The sequence below is a fragment of the Pinus tabuliformis genome, chromosome Q (assembly GCF_031772625.1).
Source record: "Pinus tabuliformis cultivar Carrire ecotype Pingquan chromosome Q, CPIR1, whole genome shotgun sequence".
Classification (NCBI taxonomy): Eukaryota; Viridiplantae; Streptophyta; class Pinopsida; order Pinales; family Pinaceae; genus Pinus; species Pinus tabuliformis.
The window spans coordinates 399,780,474-399,807,620 of record NC_142296.1 but is presented as its reverse complement, the minus strand read 5'-3'; the positions used below and the strand labels follow the sequence as shown (position 1 = coordinate 399,807,620).

The 27,147-nt window shown below is 40.4% G+C and overlaps 1 protein-coding gene across 7 annotated transcripts in view; it reads left to right on the top strand.

The window, feature by feature from the left end:
- The first annotated feature begins 1,542 nt into the window (after window positions 1-1,542).
- The window catches only part of LOC149219881 (flap endonuclease 1-B-like), a 345,427-nt gene continuing 319,822 nt past the window's right edge, over window positions 1,543-27,147 (top strand). For all 7 annotated transcript variants that reach the window (XM_089384510.1, XM_089384509.1, XM_089384508.1 and 4 more), the window contains exons 1-2: window positions 1,543-2,035; window positions 2,139-2,255. In XM_089384510.1, the coding sequence (XP_089240636.1) occupies window positions 1,916-2,035; window positions 2,139-2,255 (237 nt within the window). In that variant the 5' untranslated portion in view covers window positions 1,543-1,915. The remainder of the gene's footprint in view (window positions 2,036-2,138; window positions 2,256-27,147) is intronic.

Genomic DNA, 27,147 nt, shown 5'->3' with positions numbered 1-27,147 from the left:
GAGTTGGGTGTCATTTATTGAAGTTATTGGGTTGTGTGTCATTTATTGAACAAAGTGGGTTTAAATGTTATTGGGTTGGGTGTCATTTATTGAACATAGGGGGTTTAAATGTTGAACAACACAGCAGTTATGGCTGACATACATTCACTTTTGTTATGTGCAGGTATGGATATTTATTTGGGATACACAGCTTCAGTTCTGATGAGTGGGGGTTGAAGTGATTGCTACTTTGTACTTCTGGAATAGACCATTTTGGAAGGATTTATGGTTTTATCTGTTTTCTAGTTGGGTCAATATGGTTTGCACTCTTAAGTATTAAGATACTATTTATGGACAGTTGTGGGAAATTTTGGACATAAATTAGTACTTATTTACACTTAATGTTATTTATTTTTGTTTAAATATTGGTTGCAAAAATCTCAATTTCTGGTGGTTTGGTGGGACTAGTACTATATCAATTACTGGTCCTTGCACAACATTAGACATCTCTCCCCTATATATTTTACTAATAAAAATGTGCAAGACCATGAATATTTTAAAAAAATGGGGGGGTGGGGGGGAGTCCCCTGAAGAAGCTTTATTAGCCCAGTGTATAATATTTACATTATATACCACTGTCGGATCCATCACATCAATCACATTATATCGATATACATTCTCAATGAAACATATAAGCTGCCGCGCAACGCCACATAATGGGAATCGATCACGGGTGGGGAGCGTGAAAGTCGACAGCCCCAACCGCGTGAACTGTGCACTCGTGTGCACCATGAATATAGTCATTCATATTATATTATTTTTAGTTTGATAGTTTATAATTTTTTAATTAATAATTGGATAATGAATTTAATATAAAATAAATAACCACATATTTTTTAGTTACAATATTCATTTAAATTAATTTATTTGCATAAACTATTTAGATTTTTTTTTTAAATATAATTTAATATTAATTTATTTAGACAATGTTTAATTTATTTCTTTTTAAATATACAGTTTGGGTGGGCTTAATGGTTGAGAGTATGTGTTTCCTCCTAAGAGGTCATAGGTTCATAGCCAAAGGGGGTAGAGTATGTATGCCTTGGTAAACTTAGCACACACAAAAAGGTCTCATATAAAAATTTGGTGTCTCGCTTGATCAATTAGATAATAATAATGATTTATTTATTTATTTTTTATATGAAAAATATTTATGTTACATTTCAAAATTTATATATTTTTATTTTTTAATACAAATTTTTACATAATAATATTTTAATTTCAAAAAATATAAATATGATATTATACATAAAACTATTTTATATTAGAGTTTATGATTACTATATAACATATTTTACATATACATAATTTAAGAGATTTTTAACTCTATAAACATTTAAATTAGTCAATTACATGGTTGGCTTTTTTTAACTTTAAACATTTAAATTAGTTATTGAAATTAACTATTAATTATTTTTTACATAAAAAAACCCAGAATTGTACATATTACACTGGTTATAAATTGATATCAATATCTATAAATTATATATGGCTTCACTCATTTATAACGATGGGAAGCACCTGACATCCATCTAACTCACACAAATACTCCACACACTCCAGATTTTTGATTTACATTGTTTGCAAGATCCAAAATCAAAAGCGAGGCAGCATATTTAGATTTCAAAATAAGCTGGGTATGATAAAATTGTTGGGATTGTCAACAAGTACGGCTGAGACACAGGATTACTCCGCGTGCATACCTTTAAACTATGCGAACCCCTGGCCGAAATACAGAACAGTTTTGTTCAATATCTAAGTAGGACCCTGTTCTCTCTTCTCTTCAAACAGGCAGAAGCCTACAATAATTTGAAGGAAAACGCTAAATAGATGAATGCAGCTAAAGCATTGAAGCTTACGACCTCTTATTTGCGGAATGGAAGTGGCTGGAAAGCTGCTCGTGTCTCCGCTTAAGCCTGCAAAATATCCAGAAAAGGAGCAGAAGATTTTATTTCCGAGCATAAGTTCTTCCCACAGGGTCACCATGGGGATTAAGGTAAACTCACTCTCCTTTAGTGATGTTTTGTAACTAAACACTTCTATTCATATTTTAAATTTCTTAGACCATCAGAATTCTGAAAACTGGATGGCGTTAACAGGGTCTGACAAAGCTCCTGGCCACCCATGCACCGAAGTGCATTACCGAAAAGAATCTGGAGAGCTATCGTGGACAGAAGATTGCCATTGATACCAGCATATGCATCTATCAATTCCTGGTAAGTGCCGAAGCCTTGATTTTCTCTTTATGAATGCTAGTAAAAAACCATGCAAATGGTTTTTTATTTTTATTTTTTTACAAACAACTAAATATAGCTGTTCCCATGGAAATTGTTGGTTTATGCAGCACAATTTTCTGGCACCGACAATTTGTTTAGAGATAAGGATATTTTCATCAGCTAGGTGATAACAATAATGCCACCAATGTTAATATTCTGATTTGCGAGAATAAATGCTTACGCAGAAGAAAAGGGTTGATGATTTGGCCGTAATTGCTATCAGCTATGGGGCCAGAAACGAGAAATAGGTGCCACGAGTACACCGACATTATGAATACAATGGATACATGGAGTAATCATAATCTCGTAAATCCCAGCTTCATAAGATAACTATCGATCCTCTCATACCAAGCCCTAGGGGCGTGCTTCAAGCCATAGAGGGCTTTCTTTAGCCTGTATACATGTGTCTCACGATCTTGAATCTCAAACCCCTCGGGTTGTTCCACATACACTTCCTCCTTAAGTGAACCATGCAAGAAGGCAGTTTTGACATCCATATGGTGTAGGTTCCATCCTTGCGAGGCAGCAAGGGCTATAATCGAACGGATGGTGGTATATCGGGCAACTGGTGCAAATATCTCATCATAGTCTACTCTTCCTTTTGAGAGAAGCCTCGAGCTATAAATCTGGCCTTGAATTTCTCAGCATTCCCATCAGCTCCATGTTTGATCTTGTAGAGCCATTTCGAAGTGACCACTGACTTGTCCTTGGGTCTAGGAACCACATCTCAGACATCATTCTTCATGATTGACTCATACTCCTCATTCATCGCATCCTTCCAAACTTATTGCTTCATGGCTTCTTCGAATGTGCACGGCTCAGATTGTACAATGGTACTCATGGCAGCTAAGTACCCTTGGTATCTATTTGGCTTCTTGCTTTCACGAAATTTCCCCCTCAGTGCAATATGATTCTCGGCATTTTCTAGAGTATCTTTGAGCCATAAAGGCCTTTTTCTTGAAGTAGAGGAGGGCTCACTAGGAGGTGGATCAACGGGATCCATCGGAACTTCAACATCGGTTCATCGGTTCATGGGACGGAGGTTCATCCTGCTTTTCTGCACCAGCATCATCATTGTCCTTCCTTGGAATAGGAAGATCTCGAATCTTTCTAAGAGCATAATCTTCATCGAAAGTGACATCATGACTGAGTTCCACTTCCCTTTGACCAGGCACATAGATTCTATATGTCTTCGAAGTTTCACTGTAGCCCACAAACGTTCCTTTCTTCCCAGATGCATCTAGTTTGTTTCTTTTCTCTTTCGGCACATGAAAATATACGAGACAACCAAAAATTCTAAAATGAGAAACATCAGGTTTCTTACCGGTGAATACTTCTTCGGGTGTCTTGAAGTCCAAAGCTTGATGTGGGCATTGGTTTTGGACATACACAGCGGTGTTGGCAGCTTCTCCCCATAAGAACTTCGGAAGACCTTGATCATGAAGCATAGCCCGAGTGGCTTCTATGATAGTACGATTCTTCCTTTTGGCAACACCATTTTGTTCAGGAGTATATGCGGTTGTAGTCTCCCTCTTAATGCCAGCTTCTCTACAATAGTCTTTGAATTCATTTGACTCATATTTGGTCCCATTATCGGTCCTCAGTATTTTGATCTTCTTCCCTGTTTGATTCTCGACCAAGGCTTTGAAGGAACAAAACCATTTGAATACTTCATCCTTCTTCTTTAAGAAATAGATCCATGTCTTGCGAGAGAAGTCATCCACAAAAATAGCATAATACAAATATCCACCCAAAGATGTCACGAGCAACATACCTGATAGATCAGAATGGACCAATTGAAAAATGTCGGTGGTTTGAGTCTCACTTGAGGGAATGGTCCCCTTGTATGTTTTCCAGCTTCACATCCTTGACAAACACCTTCATGATTTAAGTTGAATTCGAGCATCCCTGTGACCATCTTCCTTACATCGGGTAAGGCTTTGAAATGAAGGTGAGCAAATCTTCGGTGTCATAATTCGGATTGAAGAGAGGTGTCACAAATCATTGCTCCCAACGAGCTTCCTCCAACTTGATAGAGACCTTCAACCCTGAATCCAAGAGTGAATACATCTCTTGGGTTATTTTGCCAAAGACGAACCTTCCCATCAATGAATGTCACCTTGAAACCCTTATCTTCCATTGCAGAAATAGAAACCAAGTTCTTTTTCGGATCAGGTACATATAACACTTCTTGCAAATGAAGAGTTTGACCTTGATTTAAGTGAAGAGTAATAGTCCCAATTCCTTTCACGGGATAAGTGGCATTATCCCCAAGGATAATTTCCATATTCGTCTTCTTTTCAACCAAGTTTGAGATGGCTTCGTTGTACCTAGTGAAGTCCCTTGAGGCACCACTATCAATCAACCAATGGTCCAATGTATCCGGAGGAGAGGTGGTGGAGAGGGTAGAAATAAGATAAAATTCTTTTTGCTTTACAACATTAACTTCATTATACCTGGAGTTTCTTGACTTCTTGGGAGGACAACCACCTCCATTTCGAGCAGCAGGAGCATTCCTCTTTCCTTTGTTATTGAACCTGTTGTTCCTTTGATTGCCATTGCCTTTGAAGTTGTTGTTCTTATTGCCATCATCTCTTGGAGTATCCTTGTGAAGACACTCTCTAGCGAAATGGCCAAACCTGTTCCAATTGAAGCATCTACCTTTCCTTCCTTCTTTGAATCCCGACTTGAACCCTTGTCCTTGATTCCTAGGACCAACATTGTTCCTTCTTTTAGAATGAGCGAAGAAGGCAGTAGGATTGTTTCCATTTCAGGGCTTGTCTCTTTCCATCATCCTTATTTCTTCTTGAGTGCATCTAGCTAATAGTTCATCAAATCCCGAAATCTTGTCGTTGTGAGAATGGTAGTGTTGAACACATCCCAATCCTTTATAGGTCCCCAAGTGCAATAAGAGATAGCTCTCGGTCACTAGTGACTTCACCAATAGATAGGAGATCATTCTTGATCTCGGTAATCCTCATGAAGTAGGATTGGATGGATTCTCCTCTATCCATCTTGATATCTTTCAACTTGTTCTTGAGAAAGAGAATTTGATTTGCATTGTTTACTTTGAACATCCCAACCAACTTTTCATACATCTCCTTAGATGTTTCCAAATCAGAAATATAGGCAACCAAAGGCTTATGAATGGAATCAACAATAATCTTCTTAGCTTTAACCTCACCTTTCTTGTACTTGGTTTGTGCAGCAACAAATGCATTTGAAGGAGGCTCTGCTATTCTTCTTTTGACATAGTCCATGGCATCATTCTCTTCTAATATCAAATCCAAAGTCATCTTCCATGCAAGATAGTCGGATTTGTCCTTGAGCTTGTCCTCAGATTTGAAGAAAGATGTAGTTGTCATTGGGACTAATTCCAAGTCCTTGTCCAACAACTTCTTGTAGTGATTGCTTTGCTTCACTCTTGCTTGGGCTTTGTCTTCACTTGAGCTCTGATACCATGTTAATTTTAGATAACAATGGTATGTTCTATGCTTAAGCACAATTTACTTCAATGTTCCTTTAGCAGCCCAATGACAATTTCCAATTATATCCAGAAGCAATCACATTAACTTACAAACCCCAATGTGAGGAAACACTTTGATCAAATCTTCTTATTATTCTTCAATAGTTCAACAGAGAGAGAGAATGAGTACAAATATCATAAATACATCTACCAAATCAGCAGTCAATGCAGCCCTAACCAAAAAGTCAACGGTGGTCAAAGCTGCCCCAAATCAACCTCTAATTAGCTTGGTCAACAACAAAGTAGTACGACCTCTAGAAGTCAACCCAAATAGCTCGGTCAACCCAAACAATCATTGCTGTAATTTTTGTGATCAAATAGAAAGTCAACGTTGTAGTCAACGTGGTCAAATTGTCTCCAATCTCCTCGATTTGTGTGCCAAGGAATGCAACCTGAAATGATTCAGGCCCATAAACAAAAGTCAATGCTTGGTCAAAGTGCCCAAGTCAACACTAGTCAATGCTGCATTGATCACAAAATTTTTTTACCTCCTGAAATCAACCTTCCTTCCACACGTGCGAAGAAGAGAGAGCCTCCAAGTGTACAAACCGATCAAAAGAGGGAGAGAAGACGATGTGATGAGATGAGTGAGTGTCCAAATGAGAGAAGGGTCACTCCTATTTATACAATTCATTGAGGGTGAGGAGACACATCCATTGGGCTTCATGAGCCTACATTTGACTGAGGCCGACCTTGACAATTTTTCCATGAGAAAGAATAAATTCAAAATTCCATTTTTGTTTGTCAGAATGAGATGATCTTTGTATTAAAATTGTACCTCTCGGAAAGAGGAATCCAATGCAATAATCATCTCCATCATATGAACTGTCCTAAGGTGGAAGTTGGCCCTAGTTTCCAATTTTCACAACCATGGACATGGATAGATCTAGAATCAAAACCACACATTCTTATATGACCTAGTGATGTCCATTTCTAATTGTTGTAGAACTTTCAACGCCATGACATTGGTGCAAGCCCTTGAATCAAGCATGCAATTGTGAAGTATGAAATTATTAATCACTAGGAATAATAAGAATGGTTTGTGACCCCCATTTTTCTTGTTACAATGCATATTTTGTAATATAATAGGAGGATCATCAAGCTCTTCTTTAAAACATAAAGCATTCTTGATTTGTCTCCTACGAGGAGAAAGCTTAGCCATCTCTTTAAGGGGGACATGCACATTAACCTTAGCCAAAACATTACCCATGTCAACATCTAACTCAATCTCATCATTCTTGGGTTTTGACTTTGGCTTACTTTGAGATTGCCCTCATGGATTGTCCTTCCCTTGAGATGGATATCCAGAATTAGAACTTGCGTGGGCTTCATCATTATTCTTTCTAGAGTATTGAATACCTCTAAACCTTCCACTATCTTGCACATAGGGACTATCTCATTGAGGATCCTCAGAAGATTGACACCAAGGTGACCCTCCCTGTCCAACCAAGTTGGTTGGGGCAAGAGTGTTTGGAACATTTTGTTGCATGGCATGGTCTCCATCGGTGGTCTTTCTAAGGAAAGATTTGTCCTTGTTGAATTGGTTCTTGGGAGGAAAATTGGACCCGGACCCTCGCTCCCTTTATATTGCTACCATTCTAGTCATGAAAGTCTTTTGACCCTGCATGATCTCATTGGGGAACCTATCAAAATTTTGGGCAAAGGCTTGCATAACGAGATCACCTTGATAACTAGGCTTAGGCTTCGATTCGACCTTGACCCCGGTAGTTGAACATGTCAATTCGAGTGGCATTTAGATTTTGTTCAACCTCAACAATGTTGAGAAATCAATATGCTGTAGATTAGGGTGATTTCTCTAAACTTGATAATTACTTGTGAATGTTTGTTGGCTTTTAATTCTTTTATTATGTTCTCTTCATCAAGCAATTATCAAAATAAACAAAACATGAAGATCACAGGAAACAAAGAACACAAAGAAGTAGGCTCTAAGCTAGGGAAAAACCCCACATAGGAAAAAACCCAAGAAAATCCTCTTCTTGTAGAATTAGATCAAAGTGAGATCTCCAAGACCCAAGACCAAGACCAAAACTGCCACAAAGACCCAAGTCAACCCTTCTCCAAGTTATTTTCATCAAATCAAGGTCAACAAAAATCAACGCTGGTCAATTCTTTGAATTCTGGTCCATCCTTGAAAATTTGGCCTCCTTGAAATCTGGGTCCTGTAATAGCCTCAGAAAACCACAGAAGAAGCTCGCACGTGTGAACAAATTAGGGCAGAAAAACAAGATTTTTTTCTCTCCTTTGGCTTCGCTCTCGTCCTTCTTTGACTTCCATGACTTTATTCTTCTTGCTTGCACAAAAATCGAATTGGTTGCCAAAATGTGGAGCACAGTTGCCAATATATAGTTGTTCGACCATATGAAGAGACACAACTTATGGGTTCGCTGACTTGTCCATCTAGAGGGTCGACTTGGTCTTGTGGTGACAAAATTGACTTTTTTGACTCAAAATAATTTTTTTCTTTTCTTACAAATAGTCCAAATGGGACTTTGACTCATGACAAATTTTCTTATTGACTCAATAAACCCTAGAAGCATGAAGAACATGCTTTGACTAGAAAAGAAAAATTTCTTTTTCTTCCTTTTGTTTTTACATGAAATACATATAGATACAAGTACAATGATAATTATTAAGACCAAACCTAGTTACATTTTTCAATACTCCCTCTTAACTAGGGAGGTATTCATAATGACTCAACAGGATACTAGGATACTCTCAAATTGAAATATTCTCATAAGAAGAGTTCAGATTGATAAACATCATCAAGCATCATCATAACCAACATTGTCAATTACAAAATAGCAAGGCCTTGACTGACAAGCTCTATCTCTCCACTAGATCAGAGAATAATGCTGGGAGTCATACATTTGGACACCACCACTGCCTCTCAAGGCACATACCCCATCTTGATGTTCATCAAGTATACCCTTACAAGACTATTCTTATCTTGGATATCACCCCATCCTCAAATAATATCAGTCCTCAGGACTACTCTTATCTTGGATTCCCAATCCTCAAAGAGTATCGGTCCTTGGGACTACTCCTATCTTGGATACCATTCCTCAAGGAGTATCGATCCCAAATGCTTATCCAATCCACCATTCTCCCTACTAGTGCCTTCATTAGGCTTATGGTTGTTAGTCCTGGCCATAGTGCATGACACATGGAGAATATGGTGTCCACCATCGCTCCCTCTCAACCAAGGAGGAGATCCTTACTCCCTCTCAACTAGGGAGACATAACCACAAGCCTCAATTTGTCTCATTATACATCAATACATCAACTACTTGTTCGTCCGTGGAGATTAGTTGTAGCTGCTTGGCTCTTATCTGCATCACATGATAACGAGCTTTGACCTTCCTGGATCTTTGTCATCTCTCACGTAGCTTCAACATGTCATAAAGTAGTTTTATCAAACATCTTATGGAGCCAGACTTCCTCACAGCTGATTGCAAAGGCCTTTCACATCTTATTTCTTCGTAACAAGGTTCTGCTTTCATGCTTTTCCAAAGAAATCATATCAGCTCCCACTCATCAGTGGTATCTGTTACCCGCCATTTTAAGGGCAATATCGCTAGGAGAAATTTTTTCTCCAAGATTGTTCTTAGCCGGCAGCCAACAACTCCTTGTAGCCATTAGCTAGCTCATTCTGCCATTTTCTTCGCCACTTGAGCCAGCTATGTGGTCCCTCGCCTATCTGCCATGATCGTATATTTGAAGGTGCCCTCCCCGAATCTAAAGGTATGCCTTGTCATTTTGAAATTGAGTATTGTAGTTTGCTTGTCATGCACACTTTTGGGTATGGATTAATGGGGGATTCAACAGAAATAATGGGCTAGGTTTGTGCTTCTGCCCCCTATACCCATTTTAGGCATTAACCTTGGATTCTAGTCCCGTGGGATCTCTTTTACTGACCATTTGGTTCCAGGGATGGTATTTCATGGGTAACACCGATTTTAGTTGTGTGGTCCCACTCCCTTATCTGCTCATATCGCCCTCTTTCCATTCATTATTACCCCATCCATCATTTCTCCCACCTGGGTCCACATTCCTCCATCGGGTCCACATAGGGTCAGCTCACCCCTTTCCCTTTCCCACACCTTGGGTCATGGCCTGGAATGAAGTCTGGAGGTTGATGCACCTAAAAAGAAAGTCAAAAGCATATATGGCCACATTCAAAAGGAAAAGTACCACAAAATGCAAAAGATGGTCAGGACAAAAACATTTAGCATGTGGGAAAAAGCCACTACATGGAGCTCTACCCCATCATCATGGCCATCACCTTAGTTCCTTTAGGTTCCACGAGCCTTATTCATCATATAAGAACCCATGATTGTCCCAACCCCTAGTGGGCGATGAACCGCCCTACCTTAAAAGGGGGAATTCACTGCCATATCTTATACATCATGCTCTAACCCCTTGAGCCGCGACTAGTTAATCAAAGAAAATCATAAAGAGGCAAAATACATTAAAGAAGGGTGGAAAAATCAAGGCCGAGGCACCTCATGTACCATGATTGCTTCCTCCTACACATTATAAACCCAAGTGTGGGCTTCCCTCTTGTTAGATACCCTTGTACCCCAACATGTGACCTAGGGTTGCCCCTTCTCATTCCTTACTTCATTCACTTATCTGCCACATGCCACCACCTTTTGACGGATGTACCTTGACTACATTATCCCCTTTAGAAGCAGAAACCACCTAATAGGGTACTTGGTTAACCCCATTGGGAGTTTAGGAGACATTGACACATCTCGAAGCCCATTATGGAAGGGCAGGCCATTATGAAGGCCCCACCTGTGGTCCATGATTAGGTAAAGTCATTTACTCGATTTCTCTAATGACTTGTTGTATTGGAAGCCTAGGGGGCGCATTGGATCTTATGCAGGATAAAAAATGGTTTCCATTTGGGGATTGGTCTCCCTATACGGGGTCCTAATCATCCAGAGGGCTACATTGGCACATATAGGGTGAGCGTTGAGAGTCACGGGCCTCCACAGTAGCAGATTGCACTTCATGGATCCCCACAACCGTTCAAAGATTACTCGTGGTTCACTTATTGGACGAGGAGGATGCACTTGATCCATCATGCCCAACTATCCCCAGATCTACACCATACACTTGGCAGATGATTCAGGACTTCTACGATGATGTGGCATCTCCTACATTATCATCCCAACCTTTTAGGGCAACCTACAAGCATCTTTGATTTGTTTGGAGACCCATGAGGACACTAGTGTGCCCCCATAGTCATTTGGAGCACCACATGTTATTACAAGGGGCCAACCCCTGGTCAACTGCTTTTGAGGGTCCTATTCTTCATTGTGGCACTCAAGGACCTCATCAACTCTCTTAGAGGGCCCGACAACATGCATAGATTATTATTTGACCTTTTGAGAGGCTTACTTTTTCATTTGTGAGCTAGTTTGGTGGGCTTGTCACCAAAAGGTGGTATTAGTAGCACATTATTTTATTTTTGGGGCTTATGTACACCAAGGAGGCTATTTCGAACTCCTTAGATGTGTATAAATACAAGTGAGGTGAGATCATTTCTCATCATCACTTTGGATGGGATATCTCTCTTCTTTAGAGAATTTCGCATTTTTTCTTGGAGGATGAATTAGAGAATTTATGGATGAATTTTGATGTATGGTTATTGGTCTATCTTTTCTTGGAGCTTCTCTATTGTCATTTGTGAATGGTTGGATATACTCTACTACATGTAAGTACAATTTTTTTTTTTTTTTTTTTTTTTTTTTGTTACTTTTGTCACATATGCTGGATGGGATTTTCGTTGTTTTAAGGCTAATTGCTGTATGCAAATTGTTGCTTAATATTATGGGATTGTCTCTATTATAACATTCTCTCCATGTATTGACCCATGTAGTACGAGCGAAATTTCCTAGGGGTAAATCTGACCTTGATAAGGCATTCCTCTTGTACATTTGAAGTATAAAAGCTGCAAGATTGCTTTCACTTGACCTAGAGGGGTTTGTGAAGTAATTTTGTGGCCTCCTTGACTGGGAACCAATAAATCTTACACATAATCAACATAGACTCCATTCTCCCAAGGATTAAGGCACTGATCTACCAAGGGTGGTCACCAAAACACTAATTTGGTGTGCCGAGGCATCAATTTTCCGACAAGTTAGCCACTGAAAAAGTTCGAGATCCTAGGGTCTCTTGCGTTGGCCTTTCCTTTAGCCCTCCTCCAAATTTGAAGACATTTCGGCGGTGGGGTTGGGAGAAAAGCCAAGCCCTTGCTCCGGGACTAAAACTCACCCTGCCATCCCCAAGGCTGGTACTTCTAGGGTCAAAGAAACATCATTGAGTGAACAACTTTTTTTGATCCCTCCCACTTTGTCTAGGGTAAGAAAATCATTGATTATTTCATACCTTCCTCATACCCTTGACCGGGTCCACTTGGGCCTGTGTGGTCCCGCTCCTCCAAAGGACCATTCTTCAAGAACCATTCGGGATACCAACTTTAACAAAGATTTAGGGTGTGGGGAAGTCCTTTCAAAGCCTATTCTTATACACCTTGTTACCCACCATTTTGTGGGTGATGTCCCCAGGAGAATTTTTTCTCCATGATGAGCCTCAACCGGCAGCCAACATCCCCTTGATGACTTCTACTAGATCGTTGTGCCATTTCTCTGCCACCTGAGCCAGCCATGTGGTCCCTCACCCACCTATATTGATCGTATGTTTGAAGATGGGCCTCCTAAATCTAAAGGCATGTCTTGTCATTTGGTAATTGAGTATTGGGTTTACTTATCATAGATACTTCTGGGTGTGGATTAATGGGGGGATTTGGTGGAAAAAGTGGGCTTAGTTTGTGCTCTTGTCCCCTTGATATCTTTTGGTTTCCACTCTTGGATCTTACTCTCGTTGGATCTCCTTTATTGACCATTTGGTTCTAGGGTGGTACTACTTGGGAAATCTCGACTTTGGGTGCGTGGTTTCGCTCCTTTATCCACACATATTACTCCCTTTCCACTCACTATACCCCTATTCATCTTTTCTCCCACCTGGGTCCACATAGGGCTAGCCTCCCTATCCCCTTGCCCCCCACCTTGGGTCAGGCCTAAAATGATGCCCCAGAGGTTTAAGCTTTTAAAAGAAAAAGTGAAAAGCATAAATGGCCACATTTAACAGGAAATTGTACCACAAAATGCAAAAGATGGTCAGGACAAAAATAATTAGCATGTGGGAAAAAGCCATTACATGAGCTCTACCCCATCATTGGCCATCACCCTGGTTCCATAACCCCTGAATGAGCCTCCTTTATCATTCAGGAACCCATTATTGTCCCAACCCTTGGAAGGCTATGAACTGCCCGACCAAAAGGGGTAATCACTGCTATATTATACACATCATGCTCTTGTCCTTTGAGCCCCAAGCAATTAATTAAAGAAAATTCATAAAAGGCAAAAGACATATAAAGAAGGGTGGAAAAATCAAGGCCGGGGCACCTCATGTACCATGACTGCTCCCTTTTATACATTATATACCCAGGTGTGGGCTTCCCCTTATCTAGCTACCCCTATGCCCTATTATGTGGCCTAGGGATGCCCCTCTCATTCCCTATTCCATCTCACCTATTTGTCACTTGCCACCCCCATTAGAAAGGTGTACCTTGGACATACTATCCCCTCTAAGGGCTGAAACCACCTAATAAGGTACTTGGCTAACCCCCTTTGGAGTTTGGACACAGTAACACATGCCAAAGCCCACTACGGAAGGGCATGCCATTATGAAGTGCCCACTTTGTTATCCATGGTTTGTAAGCTCCTTTACTCGATTATTCTAATCACTGATTGTACTGGAAGCCTAGGGGACGCATTGGATCTTATGTAGGATTGTAGGTGGTTTCCATTTGGGTTTGGCTTCCCTATGTGGGATCCTGACCCCCAGAGGTCTACATTGGCACATGTAGGGTGTGTATAGAGAGCCATGGGCCTCCACAGCAGCAGATAGCACTCCACAGATCTTCATAGATGTTTAGAGACTACTAGCGATCCACTTTTGGGGCGACGGTGGCATGATTGGTACACTATGCCCAACAGGCCCCCATAGGAGCCCCACACTCTTGGCAAGTGTCCCAGCACTTGTACGATGTCATGGCAACATTCATTCCACCACCTGGACCATTGCAGAGGATCTACAGACATCTTCGATTCATATGGAGACCCATGGGGTCATTGATGTGCCCTCAGACCCACTGAGAGCACCACAGGTCTACTACTTGGAGAACAAGGGGCCACCCCCTTGTCCATCATATTCCGAGGAATTTATTCCTCAATATGGCACTTCAGGATGTTATTGAGCCTTTGGAGGGCCCTACGACATGCATACATCATTATTTGGCCCCTTGTGAGGCTTGTTTTTACATTATGAGCTAGTATGGTGGGCTTGTCACCATTAGGGGTTATTATTTGCACATTATTTTATCATTAGGGGCCCATAGGCTAATTCGAACTCCTTAGGAGGCTATATATTGATGTTAGATACATTCATTTGTATCATCACTTGACTTGGGATCTCTCTAATCATAGAGAATTTTCGCACTTTTTCCTTGGTGGATATTTTTGGAGATGGATGAATTTTGATGTATGGATTTGGGCTATTTCTCTTGTCTTGGAGCTTTATTGAGCAAACGAAATGCTGGTTGGATATACTCTATAACGTTGTAAGTAAATTTTGATGCTATTATTCTTGTTGTTGCATACTGCTAAAATTAGGGCTAGTTGTTGCATTATCGAAATGTGGAATTGAACATGTTTTAGCTAATTTAATGTATGGGCCAGTGTTATATGAATGAAATGTCCGAGAGATTTATTTATCTCGAGAAGCTTGCATCATTTTCTTTGAAGTATAAATGCTTGAAGGTCACTTTTCTTTTCTTTCTCTCGAGTCTCAACATTGGATGAAGTTGACTTTCTAGGACTCCTTGGTCAAGAAACCAAGTTCTTACTCATCATGATCCTTGACTCAATATCCCCAAGTGAACTAGGCACTTATCCCTCAGAAAGGGTGATCATTTCAACCCTCTTTTGAACATTTTACCCTTTTTCCCCAAGTCTAGCCCTATTAGGTCACCTAGGGCATCAATTTCCTAGGAATTGACCCAAGGAAAAAATTCGATCTCCTATAGGCTACTGCGCTAGTGGGTCCCTTCCGTCTCCTTCAGATTTGAGGCAATTCTAACAGTGGAATCTTCGGGAATCTCAAGCCCTAGCTTTAGGATCAAATTGTGCCTAGGCATCCCCAAGGCTAGACCTCAACATGATCAATTCAACCTTTTGAAGAAAGTATTCTTGTTTGGTCCTTTCCCCTCATCTTGTCCAGGATAGGAACATCATTGGTTGCTACATTCCATCCTCGAACCTGCGTAGGGTCCACTTGGCCCTGTGTGGTCCTGCTTCTTAATAAAGACTATTTGTCAAGGACCATTTGGGAATCCAATTTTCCCAAGGATTAATGGGATTGAGAAACTTGTCCATAAGCCTATCTTTTCTCCCTCAACCCTCCAATCCTCACCCCTTATCCCTGGTGGACCAAGTCCCTTGCTTAAAAAGCAAGCAAGCTCCATTCTTCACTCCATCCTTGGGAAAGGGTTTTTAGGGTCACTTCTCCCCTATCCATTGACATATACTTTACAAGTGAATCCCTACATTACCGGGACTCCTCCCATCAGTGAAAGTCAGTAAAGAGCAGGGAGACTTAGCTGTGGTGACAGTGGTCTAAGCCTCCATAGTTGCCCTTGACCTAGCAGTTGCACTTTTAGGAACCCCTTTAGGTCTCCTGCTGGTTTGAGTGGTAACACACCTAACGCCCAAAATCCTCCTCCTTTCCCTAGAAACACATAGTTCCTTGCTTAGAAAGCAAGCAAGCTCCATCCTTCAAAACCTTCTCGGAAAGGGTCTGTGTCACTCATATCCATTGACTTATCATTCGTTAGTGACTCCATACATCTCGGGTCTCCTCCCATCAGTGAAAGTTCGTAAAAAATGGGAGCCTTATTTGAGGTGACAGTGGGCTAAGACTCCATTTGTTGCCCTTGGCCTTGCATTTGCCCTTTAGGGTTTCCCCCTACGTCCCCTGCTAGTTTGAGCGGTAGCATTTTGGCGCTATTGCCGGGGACACGAGACGTGTGTTTTGTTCCTCATACAACATATCATCATTGGCGACTCCACTGGAAGAACGAAACCCTAGTTCTTCATTGAACTTTAAAAGTTAATGCTTGTAGGGTGAAGCAAGCATCCGTCAAGGCACTTTATTTCACCCTGGCGACTCCATTATAATCTTAACATGCAAAATCACAAGAAATGGAGATTTCTCTTGGTCCTATATTTGAAAAACTCAATAACCAAGAGATTCAACAACTGCAAAAGAAAGCGGTGGAATATGCAGAAACTTTTCAAAATATGTCGGAGAGTATGGCTATGGAACTCATGATCAGGTTTTATAGGTCGCAAGAAGTACAACTCGACATTGTAAGGTGTGCTTATGAAGAGGATCCTAGTCGTTTCCTTGACCTTTCTCACATAACTTGTGTTGTGAAAATTTTGGATAACCTCATCAATAACAAGGTAAAAGAGAATACCTCCTCTGAGGATGACAAAGAATTGGATCCCACAAGCCTCCAAGTCACGTAAGAAAAAATGGATGAATATACTAGGACATGCAGGGAGGTAGTAAGGGAATATAATTCTAATGAAGTTTTCTCCTGCTTATATGAAGAAGAAGTAAAGCTTCATAAGATGAACTGTGAATATAAAGAGAACCCCACTAATGCTCTCCTCCTGGAAGCATACTAACAGAATCATGTAACAAATACCTTAGCCATTGTTCTTCAAGAGAAGAGAGAAGAAGAGAGGTCCCGTTGGTCAACCAACCAAGATGAAGATGACCTTGAGGACCTTGGTGATGAGCAGGGAGATGAGTCCTCGTTGGGGTTGCAAGATGGGCAGGATGATTTTGAGAGCACATGTGTTGAGGACAATGAAGTTATGGAAAGTAAGGCCGATACTGACCTTACCTTTCTCAAAGGTATCACTCCCAATGACTCTCCTTTTGAAAACCTTGAGGAAGGTGATCCCGTGAGCTCCTTGGAGAATGACATTGGAGATTATTTCTGCATTGAAAAGGAGAAATGGGAGATTGTTGGGCCCCAATTTGATTGTGCTCCCATTTATGATACTGACAAGGAAGATGAGATTGAGATTGGTTTTTCCTTTATCCCGGACATTACTTGCGATGACATACCCATTGCTGTCTTTGGGAAGGAGAATTATTATTTTCCTTACATGAAGAAGGACAACTGGAAGTGATTGATTCTCCTTTTAACGAGAGCCCAATCTTTGATGCTTATAACGAGGAAAGAAATGAGGCTCCCACCTACCCACCTTATGACTATGTATTCAAATCACTTGAGCCTTTAGAGTATAGGGAGGGAAATCCCATTGAATATGACACTTCACCTCTGCCTTTCCCGCTTGTTCACTACCATGAGTCTTCCTCAAGTAATTCCCTCATCTCTTTTGGTATGACCTCGAGTGACCATGCCCTTTTTCCCCTTTCTGAATATGGTGTCAAGAAGGAACCCTTTGTTGAATACACTTTATCCCCTCTGACCCGTCCTCAGGATTATGATCACTCTGCGACCTCCCCTCTCCAATATGATCATCACATTGAGAGACCTATTTTTTGCACTGCTTCTTTCTCTCACCCTTCGTTCCCCTCTCATCACAACTGTGTGACATCCTCGAAGCATGATATTACAAACAATGATTGTGATGAGGATTTCTCGAGAGTGATCATTCATTCCTCCATTTTGTACCTAGAAGGAGAACCTTGGACCTCTAGATTGACCAATTTCCTTTCTCCTAGGACCTCCCTTCACCTCGAATGGAGACCATATTTTCCCGCCTCCCACCCGTTTATGTTATACTTGATTGTGATAAAAATAATTTTATATATTGTTTAAAAGTGCATAATATTGATTCATCCCAGCTCTCAATATTATTCTAGTTACTAACACACAACAAAGGTTAGAGCATTAAGGTTTCATGACTTGGAATTATATTTGCAAGAACCTCCCCTAGTCTCTAGATTTTCTTATGGTTTTTTTTTTTAAATTATTTCGATTTGGGGGTTGCTACATGAGTAATCATATTGGCAGGCATATGTATATTGATGTGATGATATGTTGGTTGCACTGGCTTTATGATTACATTTAGTATTAGCCTTACTATATGCATGTTAGGGTAGGATGCATTGCATGTTCATTTTCTCATTAGAACTAATATCATATGATATTTCTCATGATAGATTAGTTGCATTTAGATTAAAAATTGCATATATTTATTTTCCCGTTGATTTTATGGCCTAACATATTAGCATGTGCGATCATGAGATGATGCGAAAGCATGTGGCCCCGTGTTTTTCCATCTATTACTTGTGCAGGTGATAGGTCTACGATAGCCAAGAGATTGTTGGAGTTCTCGTGACCTCCCGTTCGAGTAGCTTCGCCCACTTCTTCGAGAGATCACGTCCTAGCTAGAGCCAGATGTTACCCACCATTTTATGGGTAATATCCCTAGGAGAACTTTTTTCTTCAAGATGGTCCTCAGTGGGTAGCAACAACCCCTTGTAGCCATCAGCTAGTTCATTTTGCCATTTTCTCCATCACCTAAGCCAACCATGTGGTCCCTCGCCCATCTGCGATGATCGTATGTTTGAAGCTGGGCCTCTCGAGTCTAAAGGTATGCCTTGTCATTTTGAAATTGAGTATTGTAGTTTGCTTATCATGGACACTTCTGGGTATGGATTAATGGGGGGATTCGGCGGAAAAAATGGGATAAGTCTGTGCTTTTGCCCCCTAGACCCCTTTTAGGCGTTAACCTTGGATTCTAGTCCTGTGGGATCTCTTTTACTGACCATTTGGTTCCAGGGATGGTATTTCACGGGAAACCCCAATTTTGGTTGCGTGGTCCTGCTCCCTTATCTGCTCATATCACCCTCTTTCCATTCATTATTACTCCATCCATCATTTCTCCCACCTGGGTCCAAATTCCTCCACCGGGTCCACATAGGGTCAGCTCACCCCTTCCCCTTTCCCACACCTTGGGTCATGCCCTGGAATGAAGCCCAGAGGTTAATGCAGCTGAAAAGAAAGTTAAAAGCATATATGGCCACATTCAAAAGAAAAAGTACCACAAAATGCAAAAGATGGCGGTGACAAAAACATTTAACACGTGAGCAAAAGCCACTACATGGAGCTCTACCCCATCATCATGCCCATCACCTTGGTTCCTTCAGGTTCCATGAACCTTCTTCATCATATAGGAACCCATGATTGTCCCAACCCCTAGTGGGCGATGAACCGACCCACCTTAAAAGGGGGAATTCACTGCCATATCTTATACATCATGCTCTAACCCCTTGAGCCCGAGCAGTTAATCAAAGAAAATCATAAAGAGGCAAAATGCATTAAAAAAGGGTGGAAAAATCAAGGCTGGGGCACGTCATGTACCATGATTGCTCCCTCCTACACATTATAAACCAAGTGTGGGCTTCCCTCTTGTTTGATACCCTTGTACCCCAACATGTGACCTAGGGTTGCCCCTTCTCATCTCCTACTTCATTCACCTATCTGCCACATGCCACCACCTTTTGACGGATGTACCTTGACTATATTATCCTCTTTAGAAGCAGAAACCACCTAATAGGGTACTTGGTTAACCCCATTGGGAGTTTAGGAGACATTGGCACATCTCGAAGCCCATTATGGAAGGGTAGGCCATTATGAAGTCCCCAACTGTGGTCCATGATTGGGTAATACAAGAAGACAAGAATGCCAGAAGATGTTGGCAATTGAATTTGAGATGAAGGATCTAGGACTGATGCACTATTACCTAGGTCTGGAAGTATGGAAAAATCTTGGGGAGATATATTTGGGGCAAGGAAAGTACATCATCAAGTTGTTGCAGAAATTTGGGATGATGGATTCCAAGCACATGACTACTCCTATGATCACCAATCTCAAGAAGTTGAGGAGTTCCGACTCAAGTCTTGTGGATCCTACCTCCTATCGTTAGTTGGTATGTTCTTTGATGTATCTGGTAAATACTAGGCCAAATATATGCTTTGCTGTGAACATTCTCAGTCAGTTTCAGTTGGAGCCTCGTCATGATCATTGGATAGCTGCCAAGTATATATTGAGATATCTTCGTGGTATGATACATCACTGCCTAAAGTACAATAGCAAGGAAGTCAAGTTGATTGGCTTCACAGATTCTGATTGGGGTGGTAGTGAGACCGATGGAAGAAGCACTATCAGAGGATGCTTTAGTTTGGGATTTGCCATGATTTCATGGATGAGTAGAAAGCAAGATCTCGTTGCTTTGAGTAGTGTTGAAGCATAGTATGTGGCTGCATGCGAAGTAGGAAAGGAGGCTGTATGGTTGAGGAAGCTTCTGACAAATTTGTTCGAGAAGCCTCTAGATCCTACTGTGATTAATTGTGATAATCAAAGTTGTATCAAGATGTCTGGAGATCCAGTGTTTCATGCTAGGACGAAGCATATCAACAATAAGTTCCACTATATTAGGAACTTGGTGTAGGGTGGATTGTGAAGCTACAGTATGTCTCGACCAGTGTTACTTGGGAGCGGGAGTGAAAGTGGGGAGCGGGAGCAAAAACGGGTGCGGGAGCGACATTTTCAAAAGCTCCCGGTTTGGGAGCGAATCTCGGAGCGTTTTTTATATAATATATATATTTCTTATATTTTTATATTTTGATACATATATGTTAACAAAAACATGTAGAATGATGAATTAGATATAAAAAACATAAAAAAACATAGATTGAACCATATAACAACAATCATCAAGAAGTTATAATCTTCTTCAACCATGTCGACAAGTTAGTAACATAGTAACATACAACATATTGAGTCATGATTCATCAATCTTAAAGTTTCAAGCTTTGAAAATTCAATATATAACATTTATCATCATTGATCACCAAAATTGTACTTGTAAGCTAAGTGTAACCATTACAACAAATAATATCTAACATGAAATGAAATGTTATAAAATGAAATGAAACAACTTTCAACTTTCATGAAGCATCATATTCATAATTCATTACTACTGAGTTATAATTGCCAACTTCAAACTTAAATTGTCATATATTGTTTAAAAAAATATCATAATAAATATGAAAGAGTCAATAGTTATAAAAACTACTAGAAACTAGAAAAGACAAGTAAATCTATTATCTATTGCTTATGCTTGGGCCTCTTGCCACAACGAGAAATGTCTAATTTTTTAGTCTTGTTGGAAAATCAGGATCTTTATCATTAATATCACCCTCTAAGCATTAATATCCAGAGGTATCTTTGTCATTACCTCTGTATCTGTATAGGGATCTTTGTCATTAATATCACCCTCTAAGCATTTACATAAGATAGAAAAAGCATAGCATGTCAAGTCAAGATTTTGTTTGAGTGATGCGTACATTTTTAGGAGGGTCATGATAGAGGAGTTCGACAACCAATGTCACTAACATCAAGGTACATAGAGGGATTGGTGCTCTTGATAAAATACGAGTTCCATACCCTAATACATGACAAAATTCAATGGAAACAATGCAATCCTGAAATCTTGAAAAACTGATAAGTCTGCTGGATTTTGAATGAAATCTAAAATTCCACTTTTTGCATATGAAATCCAATGAGGTCGGAACCACTCTCAAACATCATGAGTCATTTCATGGTAATGTTAAAAATTTAAGTAAAAGGATGAAAATGAAGATTAAAGAGAATGTCATTTTTACTTTAAGAATTTAACATTACCATGAATCGCATATCAATACTAGGGCCATAGACTTGATCATTAAGTTGCCCCACTAAAAACTTATTTGTTTCTTTGAAAAACAATTGCATTTGGAACATCATTGCAAAAAAGGCAAAACGCTCCCGAAAACGCTCCCAAAAAGGCAGGGAGCGATTTTTTTTTTAGGGAGCGCGCTCCCAACCCGCTCCCGCCCAAAGCGCAGATTGGGAGCGGGATCGGGGGGGGGGGGGGGGAGGCGTTCCCCCGCAACTATGGTCCCGACAAACGATCAGGTACCTGATATACTAACAAAGTCTTATAGTTTGAATATCTTAGAAGCATGCTTGGTTTAGTTGATATTGCTGATTTGGTTGACGATGATAAAAGTTTGGAAAAGATTTGTTGAGTGTGAGACATATTGCTTGGGAGGACATCTGGTCGGCACTATATGTTGATGTCTAGTTCCCAAAGTAGGGAGGGTGGCATTGGTCATGGAGCTCTGATCTCGGATACACACCTAGATCCCTGGGTTGATGGTTAGCAAGTAAGCCTGATGGTACCTAGAAAGGCTAAAAGTTTTAGTCCATCTTAGTCCCACTTGGATAGATTGCCCTAGTCAGGAATCTAGTCCATGGCATTGCGGTGCCTAAACTGTTGAGAGACCTTGGATAGATTGTCTTGGTCATGAATCTAATCCATGGCATCGCGGTGGCTAAACTCTTCATAGTTCATATAGTTTGGGATCTTCCGTATGAATACCTCCCTAGTTAAGAGGGAGTGTTGAAAAATGTAACTAGGTTCGGTCTTCATAAAATGTATTTGTCAAAATAATTTTTATTATTATTACAATGACTTATTAAAGCATGTGTTTCATGCTTGGGTCATCATTTTATTAGTCAAAGTGCCCATTGTGGACTCCTAGGATTAATAATGAGTCATTAGAGTCATTGTATATTTCATGAGACCCTTCTTGGGCTTTTGAACGATGTAAAAAGAATTATTTTTGAGTTAAAAATGAATTATGGTAACCTCCACACCAAGTTGACCTCAAGAAGATCATGTCGGCCTCAAGGAAGGCAATTCGACCTCATTGGAAGGCTATATATACAAGGCTATATCGACTTCATTTGAGCATCTCAATCTCTCAAGCATAGTTCGATATCTGAAGCTGGGAAAAAGTGCGAAGTTGAAGGAAGGAGCTAAAAGGAGTGCGAGTTTGGTCAAGGAGGAAGGGAAGAAGAAAATCAAGGTTTTGGTGTGTGTGTGTGTGTCTCTCTCTCATGTGGGTTGGTTTAGGAGATCGAAGTCTCCTTATCAAGGTTGAAGCTGCTGCTGATGCCGGGAGCTGCCAAGTTGAGGTTGAAGTTGCTAGGGTCGAAGTGTTGTTGCTGCTAGGTCGAAAGTTGGATCGAAGAAGGAGAGGCTGGCTTGGTGTGGACGAGGTCTTTGTCTAGGTTGAAGAGTCTCAAGGAAAACTATTGAAGGAAGAGGAAGAGATTTTTGACTAGGTTTTCCCCTAGATAAGGGTTTTGCCTTGGCAGAGTGCCTACATCTTGTGTCTTGTGTTTTTGTGATCTTCATGCACACATAATTTGGTAATTGCTTGATGAAAGATAATCTAACAAATAAGTAAAAGAAGCCAACATAATTCACAAGTAATTATCAAGAAAGAGAAATCTAACCCTAATCCTACTAGCATTGATTTCTCAACAATGAAAAGGCACTCCAAGATGTTGGTAATCCTAGAAGTGCAGTGATTACAAGCTCCTTTTCAGGTACTATCTCATCTATTGCCTGGAGTTCATCTCTGATTCTAGCTATCCTTACAAAGAAGGATGCCACAATGTCTTCCTTTGTCATCTTCATAGTTCTTAGTTCATTCTTAAGGCTTGCAATTTGACCAAGATTCTTGATTGTGAACAATTTGGATAAGGCCTCATACTTCTCTTGAGCGGAATCTATGTTGGATATATATGGGATGAGGTTATCCTTTATTCCATCTACCATTAGGGTCATGGCCAATATTTGTGTTTCTTTGAACTTTGCCTTTTTTGCATCACTTGATTCATTTGTAGGCTTCTTTACTTTTCCTTTGACTAGATCGAGGATAAGATCTATCCTCTTTTTCCGTGCCCTATAATTGGATTCTCCTTCAAATTTTTTTCACCCTTCATTGAGTTAGACATTGTTCTTGAAGATAATATGCTTGACTTCTTATATGATCCTTTTCCTTGATGACCCTTATTTAAACTTCTTAAAACTCCTTATTCTCCTTTCAATAGATCTTCAGGCTTCTTTTTTCCTTCTTCTTCACCTTAGTTTTGATACCATGTTGAGAAATCAGTGTTAGTAGAATTAGGGTTTGATTTCTCTTTCTTGATAATTACTTGTGAATTATGTTGCCTTCTTTTTCTTCTTTATTATTTTATCTTTCATCAAGCAATTACCAAATTATGTGTGTATGAAGATCACAAGAACAAGAGACACAAGTTGTAGCCACTCAGCCAGGGCAAAACCCTTATCTAGGGGAAAACCCAGTCAAAATTCTTTCTTAAGTAGTTAAGACGAGATAATCCAAGACTCTTCGATCACTTATAATCAAAACACAAAATGAACAATATAGAATAAATGATTTTATTAAACAGGAATGACGAGGACTCTAATCCTCTTCTTTACAATGTATCAAGTACAATAATGTTTAGGGCTCCAACCCTAGATGAAGACACTAATCTCCAATCTACCAGGCTCCAACCTGTACTTCACGAGGCTCCAACATCTAGGGCTCCAACCCTATCTTCTCCAAGGCTCCAACCTTGTCTCTATGAGGCACCAACACTCTCACTGGTACAGTATCCAACCTGATCTTCTTGAGGACTCCTATCCTCTAGGGCTCCAACCCTTTGCTTTAGATCTTCAATATGGATTCAACGGTTCTTCAAGGCTTCCAATGTCTTCTCCAACAAACCTTGGTAATGCGCTAAATCAATCTTCAATAACCCTTCTTTCATCAATGACAACTTTATGGTTCTCAAAAAGTGTCTCCACAACTCTTCATGCCACCTAAGCAATTTTCTTCAAGGTCACATTATGAGGACTCCCATCAGTGCATTATGATATCCAAGGGTTCCTTCAAGATTGGCTTAAGTCTTCAATATTTCTTTCCCAATATGTCTTCACAATATCCTCAACAAGCTTCTTAATTTTTACTTCAAGGGGTCTTCAACAATGCTTTGACTAAACCTTCAAAATAGCCTTTCAATCTCAACACAATCTCAGGTCTTCAATGTTCCTTCAACAAGCCTCAATATTACCCAACGGACCTTCAATTTATGCTTCAAGGAATTCCTAAGGATAGTCCTTCAAAGATTGCTCATATGTTCTTCAAAGGTTCTCCAACTCTACCCTATTTTATTCTCAAGAGAAGACTTCAACAAGCTCTATTTGTCCAATCTCAATGAATCAACACTTCGACCATGGCAACTATGGCAACTTAGACCACTGCAATTTCAACCACGGAAACTACGGCAACTTCGACCACGACAACTACAGCAGCTTCGACCACCGCAACTACGACAACTTCGACGACGACAACTATGACAACTTCGACCACGACAATTACGACAACTTCGACCACGACAACTACGACAATTTCAACCAAGGCAACTGTGAAAATTCTATCATTGCAGCAACTGATTTATTTTACCTACTTATTTAACAATAAGTTATTTACGAAAACCCTTCCGTAAATATTAAAATAAATTCTACTGCAGATATCACACCATAATACAGAAACAAATACATGCACAAGAATCAAACACATCAACACAGATATTTTTGGACAGTTGTCCGTGGAAAAACCCAATGCGGGAAATCCGGTGCAGCAGAGAAGGATTTTATTATTAAACAAATTTTTTGAGTACACTGGGTGCCAAACTGGCTCACCCGACTGAGATAAATTCTCCGGCAGCTCTCTTAGGCTCAGTGTCAGACCATCTAGCCTTTACGCAACTCCTAGACCCTCTGCGTCAGCACTGGGCCTCTCTGTGTCATCCACGCAGGCCCTCCAGTGACTGCGCAGTCTTGCTGCCTTCGCGTCTTCTTGAGTGGCTGTACTTTCGCCTTTTTGCTCTGTACTCGCTACCTCTTGCTGCAATCCAAACCTCTAGTTCGAATTTCTCAGCAAACCCCGCTCCAGAAATCGAACTAACTAGTCTCCCTCAATATATCTCCAACTGACCCTCAAGCCTTCTCTTATACTTTTCTTGTTGATGAATCAACGGTCGAGATTAAGTCCCTAATCAACGACTAAGATTAAAATAGACTTGATCCTTCGTCTCTTAGAAGCTTCTCATCCCTATGTTTATTAATACACATTAATATTTTTATTTTCCTATGTTTAGACTTAGGACCTCATTAAAAATATTAATTATTTTAATAACTTTTCATCCGGATGGAATTTTCCAAAACGATTTCTGGGTCTTGGAGATCTCATGCTCTTTAGTCTCTCCACCAATTTTCATGGCTAGAGCACATCCGATGCTACCCCAAATCAACACTCCCTCTTAGCGAGGAATGTGCTCTAGTAATACTCCACACTGAGCATTACTCTGATTATATGGCACCGGTACCCGTGCTGATGCTAGGTCTCCCCGCCCAACAGCCTCTGCACTGCTTCCTGTACTGCTGCCCATGGCTCTTTCACTGCCACTGCTGCATCTTGTACTGCTACCCATGGCTCTATCACTGCCACTGCTGCATCCTTCTTCCCAACACTGCATCTGCATTCCAACTCCCTTTGCATCCGTGCTGCTGCTGGTCCTTCTTCCCAACACTGCATCTGCACTGCAACTCCCTTTGCATCCGTGCTGCTGCTGGTCCTTCTTCCCAACACTGCATCTGCACTGCAACATCATACCCATTTCTGCTACTGAAATGGATTCTTTATCATCCCCATCTTCTCCTTGAAATAATCAAACTTTGTTCTTCCAAGGGCCTTGGTAAGGATGTCAACCACCTGTTCTCTGTAGGAGTGTAGCTCAATTGTACAACTCCTCGTTGGACACAGTCTCTGATAAAGTGATACCGAATATCAATGTGCTTTGACCGATTGTGAAATACTGGATTCTCAGAGAGCTTGATGCAACTCTGATTATCACACATGATCCTGGTCGCTTCCATATTTCTTTTGAATAGGTTCACAAGCAGTTTTCTAAGCCATATGCCTTCGCACGAAGTTGCGCTTGTGGCCATATATTCTACTTCAGCTGAGCTCAGAGCTACGAATTTCTGTTTCCTACTACACCAGGAGGTCATTCCCGAACCAATGTTGAAACAATACCCAGAGGTACTTGTTCGATCCACTCAACTTCCAACCCAATCTGCATCAGTAAATCCACTCAATCTGATATCCTTACTCTGGTGTACAAGAGTCCATAATTGA